Source organism: Ictalurus furcatus, chromosome 10 (assembly GCF_023375685.1).
Source record: "Ictalurus furcatus strain D&B chromosome 10, Billie_1.0, whole genome shotgun sequence".
NCBI classification, from domain to species: Eukaryota; Metazoa; Chordata; class Actinopteri; order Siluriformes; family Ictaluridae; genus Ictalurus; species Ictalurus furcatus.
In genome coordinates, this window is record NC_071264.1 from 8,676,008 (window position 1) to 8,682,536 (window position 6,529).

Sequence of the window (6,529 nt, forward strand, 5' to 3'; positions counted from 1 at the left end):
GAACATCCACGAGACGTTAGTTCCTGTTACGACTTGTGTGATAACAGCTATAAACAGTTATTCCCTCACCAGCATCCCTTCCCTTACAGGTTTCCAAAAAAAACAGACTTGAAGGCTCTCCCATCGTGACTGTTACAAAGCACTGACACTGGAGACTCCTTCTATAAATGTCACATCGCCTTACAGAAAACCTCACCGTGCCAACGATTAAACAGTTATTCTTTGTCAAAAAGCATAAATTATCCATTATACAGATGGTACACCGTACAAGTTCCTGTGAATGAGTTGTTACTACAGAAACAATAACATATTCGAGCAAACAATCGTTTAAATTACAGGTGGTGAACTAATGATTTGTCCCTCCTTATCACACGTTCTTCCTTATAGCACAAACGTACAGGTCTTCATAAAGCTATACCCTAAGTATTTTGCCTTGTATTATTTATATACTGCAACCTTATCAGAAAATGCCTCCAGTATTAAAAGCGTTTTTAAAACAAAAAATTTTTAAATCATGCACTATATGGCCAAAAGTTTGTGGACACCTGACCATCACACCCCTACGTGCTTGTTGAACATCCCATTCCAGATTTAGTACCGCGTTTCCGTTATAATAACCTCCACTCTTCTGGGAAGGCGTTCCACTAGATTTTGTGTGCCTGTGGGGATTTGTGTTCATTCTGCTACAAGAGCATTGCACTGATGTCGGGATGTTGAGGAGGTCAGGGCTCTGTGCAGCACACTCGAGTTCTTCCAGTCCAACTTTGGCAGTGGGTTGAGGTCAGGGACCTGACACTCGAGTTCTTCCAGTCCAACCTTAACAAACCATGTCTTCATGGAATTCCCTTTGCATTGTCATGCGGGAACAGGTTTGGGCCGCTTAGGTCCAGTGAAGGGAAATCTTACTGTTACAGCACGCAAAGATTTCTATACAATTGTTTGCTTCCAACTTTGGGGAAAAGGGTTTGGGGGAAGAACCCCATGCTGGTGTGATGGTCAGGTGTCCACATACATTTAGCCCTATAGTGTATGGTTAGTCTGCTGCTGACTTGTTACGTTCTATACTCCCTCCACTTTGTGATTTGGTCTTGCACCATATGAATGCGTAGCGTTATCTTCTGAGCACCATAAATAAATTCCTTATTGGGTTAAACCAGACATGCCAATGGTCTTGGATGGGAAACCTTTCCAATTTGAGCTTAACAACTTTGCTACATGGAGCCACATCTCTGTAAAGCCCAAGTCTCTCACAGCTAACGCAGCATGTACAGTAGCGCTATCTATACGCATGTGATCAACCAGGTGAAGTGCTTTTACAACAAAAGAACAAACAAACAAACAAACAAATAAATATAACCCCCAAAGGAGCATACAAAGACATCCTATACAACTGTGTGCTTCTAACTTTGTGCTAAGAGTTTGGGGAAAAGCCACATATGTGTGTGTGATGCTCAGGTGTCCATATAGTGAAGGAAGAAGCATGACTATGTGGGACGTGTGAAAGTGAAGTGCGCATGCGCAGTATGTAGTATACAGTATGTAGGGCTAGTCAGGACGTAGCCCATGAATGTTTTGTTCATTCCAGTTGTTGCTAAGAGACTAAAGCAGTTCTCTGTAAGGTGTAGTTAGTTTTATTTAGTTCCAAAAACATTGTCTACTTACAAACTTGGGTTTTTTCTCCGAGTCATCGTTTCCCCAGGTCGCACACGGTGCAGGTCCGGCTCCACCGAAAGCCTTTTTCCGTTGCGGTTTGTTCTCTCGTCCCTGACTGGAGGAGTTATAGCGGTGCTGCTGGCTGTCCATTATGTCTAACGGTCTAATTTTACAAATACTTATAATATTCAGTCCGTCACACAACAAACAAACTTAAACGAAGCGTCTCTTAATCCATAATTATACATTAATACATTTCCTCCTAGCTACAGCACTGAGACGCTAACCAAGCTAGCTCACTAACAGCTATCCGCTGAACTGCTTAGCTTTAGCTTAGATTAAATTAGATTAGCTAGAGTTAATCCAATTTCTGGTTTGTTTGTTTGTTATATTATCACGTCTACAATGCCACACACGTCTTCGTTACCAAAGAATGTAAAGTTATTATAGAATAACCGCCGAGTCCGAGCGCAGCAAAAACATGAAACATAACCAGGGGAGGGGAAAAAAAATCTGCAGCCGTCTGAAAATCCCGCCGTGTTGCCTGGCTGTGACGCGGAGCAACCAGCCAATCAGAGTCAAGACAATGTGACGCGTGTGACGTGAGGAGACATCGGAGGGATTTGATTGGTCTACACAGAGAGAGCGAAAGAGAGGGCGCCATATTGTCTTGTTCACAAATAGCGCCCATTTCTGTAGCAACCTGTAAACAAGTGTAGTGGGTGTGTGAGGTATTTCTGGTTCCTTCAGCAGCCGCCTTACATTCGTACTGAAATTAGAAGTATTGAGAGTATATTAATATTTACCATGCTACACATACAGTATACAACACCACTAGGAATCGTTTAAGGTGTCTTTATTATATACTAAATTCCAGTCTTAGACAAGTTGTGCCAAATCCACCTACAGCTCAGATTTTCCAGGGTGGTTCACAGCAGCATAAGAACACCATTAGACATTTTTTCCTGACTTAGTCATGGTCCTCTGGAGAACCTGCGAAACCCCACTCACACCAACAGTAGCTCAGGATTGAAACAGGGATCCTGGAGCTATGCGCCAGTACTGCTATGGGCTGTGACACCGTGCTGCCCTTGGTGCACTTTTACAATGTGCATATTTGGTCTTGCAATACATAGCTCACTAGAGCATGCTTCTGCATTTTTCTAATATATAATCTTTGTACAAAACAGGAAACCATAACCTAGGTCAATATGCGTAGAATAGACAGCTGGCTACGTACAAACTATGTAAAAAATTGTATTTGCATATTTAGTTTGGCTCCATGTGACTATATACATACAAGAGCCTCAAACAAGCACTAGGAATAGTAGTTACTGCTGAGTACTGGTCCATGAGTATTTGTAAGTGCAGGAAAGTGTACAGAGGTTGGCTACACTGGTCCCTTGGGCCAATTCTCCAAAACAATTGTTGAATAAATAAAGTCTATGACCTGGAGACTTTGAAAATGATTAATTGAAACATACGGAGCTCCACTACAGCGCCAGAGTGTAATTTAGCCAGAAATAGTGCTCCAAAGTCTAAAATGCCTGATTTCCAGTGCCTCTTTCTCAGGCACCATGCAAAAGAGAGATGTAGCGCTGGTGTAGTTTGAACTATTTAACAGTTATTACATCATACATGGTAGTCATTGCGATCTAGAATTCATTTCATGGGGTATTGAACACACACATATACACATTATATATATACACATTATATATATATATATATATATATATATATATATATATATATATATATATATATATATATATATATATACACACACACACACACACACTAATAAACTGGATATACAAATTTCTGTTCTCCCACTTTAGTAAGACAAATTTGGCCTGTGGTATAAATCTTTTTGAGGGCAAGAAGGAGTCTGCTCTGCTTTACAGTGGTGCTTGAAAGTTTGTTTCGTCCATTTGTACAGAGTCTGTCTGACTGTGGATTGGTGGAGTCCAAACTATTTAGAGATGGTTTTGTAACTTTTTCCAGCCTGATGAGCATCAACAACACTTTTTCTGAGGTCCTCAGAAATCTCCTTTGTTTGTGCCATGATGCACTTCCACAAATGTGTTGTGAAGATCAGACTTTGATAGATTCCTTTTCTTTAAATAAAGGTGCTTATTCACACCTGATTGTCATCCCATTGACTGAAAACACCGGATTCTAATTTTACCTTCAATTAACTGCTAATGCTTGAGGTTCACATACGTTTGCCGCTCACAGATATGTAATATTGGATAATTTTCCTCAATAAATAAATGACCAAGTATAATATTTTTGTCTCATTTGTTTAACTGGGTTCTCTTTGTCTACTTTTAGGACTTGTGTGAAAATCTGATTATGTTTATGCTATATTTATGCAGATATATAGAAAATTCTAAAGGGTTCACAAACTTTCAAGCACCACTGTATATTTAGCTGTATCCTATTTAGCTGAGTAATGCAATTTATCAAGATGTAAAAATAAATGGACAGTTAAGGTACATTACAGCGACCAGAGACCATTTATTTTCAATGAGAGCTGGCGACTTCTGGCAACATGGACAACCACTGGTAATTAGATGTGGGCATGTCCAGTGACGCAACAAAGTTGAGAAAAGTTTAACTTTATGCAAATTTGGAGCGACTTTTTGCAGCGACTACCAATGGGAGTGAAGACAGTAGAGCGTATGTGCACCATGATGCGCTATGCTGCCTTCAGGTAGAATTGTTTGGTGGTCCCAGACTCTTGCGCTTTCACTGCAGATAGATGGCCGCAATGGCAATGAGCACACACTGCTTATCCTTCATCTCGTAGAAAGTGATGCATATACATACTGGTGAATTTAATTTACAAACGCTCCCCCACCAGCGGCAAGAAAACTGGTTTGTTGTCAAAAGTGGAATGCTAGTTGCGCCACCCACTGATAAATGTTACTATGGCAACCAGTAGTATGAACGCTACTGGCAACTTCATAGTACAGCGACTGGTGACTGGGTGTATGTGTGAACGTACCTAATGGTCACAGGACATTTAAATATGCCACCTGCTATTCACAACAGTAATTATTTAGAGATGTGATATGACATTGCATACCAATGTCGTATTCCGTGCAGAAATTTTGCTCATCACAGCAAGCAATCCTTTTACTCCATGACCTTGTTCTTCCCTGCACTGTCCTGATGTTGGTACAAAGTATTTTGTACATTCTAATATTTGAAAAGAATCATTTGTGCATCTAATTTGCTATCATCTGTGGCTCAAGGCCCTTTTCATTCTAGTGTTTTTTTTTTTTTTTTCAAGCTAACCCCTATACCGAAAACCAAAGGTGAACAGAAACATGAAAAATTCTGACATGAAAATGTTTATGTCTAATTCTAGGTGAGTATTTGATACTTATTCTAAAGTTCTCTATATCTGCATGGATTATATTGAATGATGTCAGCACATATAGTCTTGGGTATGCAAATAAAATGAGACTGTCTTTGCATACACAAGAATTAGATATTAAAAGAAAGGCTTAAGTAACTGAACATTAATCCTGAATTAATTAACCACATCCTGTTCGCTGAATTGAACCACAGTAATGACTGAGTGTAGTGTAGTCTATGGGACACAGCTGCTCATAAGAATGGCAGGTCTTTCATATTTAAAATAATAACTAATTAAGACTGAATAACATCTGATTTGTGTCCCAGCAACACAAACTATAAACATATACAGTGGCAAGAAAAAGTATGTGAACCTTTTGGAATTTCATGGTTTTCTGAATAAATTTATCATAAAATGTGATCTGATCTTCATCTAAGTCAAGGGTATTGACAAATATAACGCGTCTAAAATAATAACAAAAAAAATTCTGATCCCTCGTGTATTTATTGAACACATTCATTCAACATTCAAAATGGCAGTGGAAAAAGTAAGTGAACCCTTGAGTTAATGACCTCAAAAAAGCTAATTGGAGTCTCGTTAAGAAAATGAGTTTGGAGGTGTGGACTACAGCTACTTTGACTGATAAAAACCCCTCAAACTTTTGGAGTTTGCTCTGCACAAGAAGTACACGCTTATGTGAGCCATGCCTTGCCAAAAAGAGCTTTCAGAGGATCTATGATCAAGAATTGTTGATTTACATAAAGCTGGCAAGGGTTACAAAGCGATTTCAAAGACTTTAGAAATTCACCAGTCTACAGTTAGGCAAACATTTTACAAATGGAGACACTTTGGGACTGTTGCTACTCAACCAAGAAGTGGGCACCCAGTCAAAATGACACCAAGAGCACAACGAAAACTCATCAGTGAGGTAAAGAAACAACCCGGAATGACAGCCGAAGATTTGAAGGCATCATTGGAACTGGCTAACATCTCTGTTCATGAGTCTACAATACGTAGAACATTGAACAAGCAGGGTATCTACGGCAGGACACCACGAAGGAAGCCACTGCTTACTAAAAAGAACATTTCTGCACGCCTGAAGTTTGCAAAAGAGCACATTGACACTCCACAGCGGTATTGGCAAAATGTTTTGTGGACTGATGAAACTAAGATTGACCTATTTGGAAAAACCACACAGCACTACATCTGGCATATAAAAAGCATGGCATATCATCACGAAAACATCACCCCAACTGTAAAGTGTGGTGGAGGAAACATCAAAATTCAGCCTGCTTTGCTGCATCAGGGCCTGGCCAGCTTGCAATCATTGAGGGGAAGATGAATTCCCAAGTATATCAGACAATTCTTCAGGATAATGTGAGAATGTCTGTACGTCAGCTGAAACTGTGTAGAAGTTGGGTGATGCAGCAGGACAACGACCCAAAACACCGGAGCAAGTCCAGAACAGAATGGCTTCAGAAAAACAAAATCCACCTTTTGTAGTGG

At 39.9% G+C, this 6,529-nt stretch overlaps 1 protein-coding gene across 2 annotated transcripts in view; it reads right to left on the reverse strand.

Annotated features, from left to right (window-relative positions):
- Positions 1–2,943, reverse strand: part of diaph3 (diaphanous-related formin 3) — a 376,752-nt gene extending 373,809 nt beyond the window's left edge. For both annotated transcript variants that reach the window (XR_008386878.1, XM_053634162.1), the window contains exon 1: positions 1,663–2,943. Coding sequence is in view for 1 of the 2 variants with exons in the window: in XM_053634162.1 (XP_053490137.1) it covers positions 1,663–1,803 (141 nt within the window). In the remaining variant the exon portion in view is untranslated. The remainder of the gene's footprint in view (positions 1–1,662) is intronic.
- Positions 2,944–6,529: the final 3,586 nt, after the last annotated feature.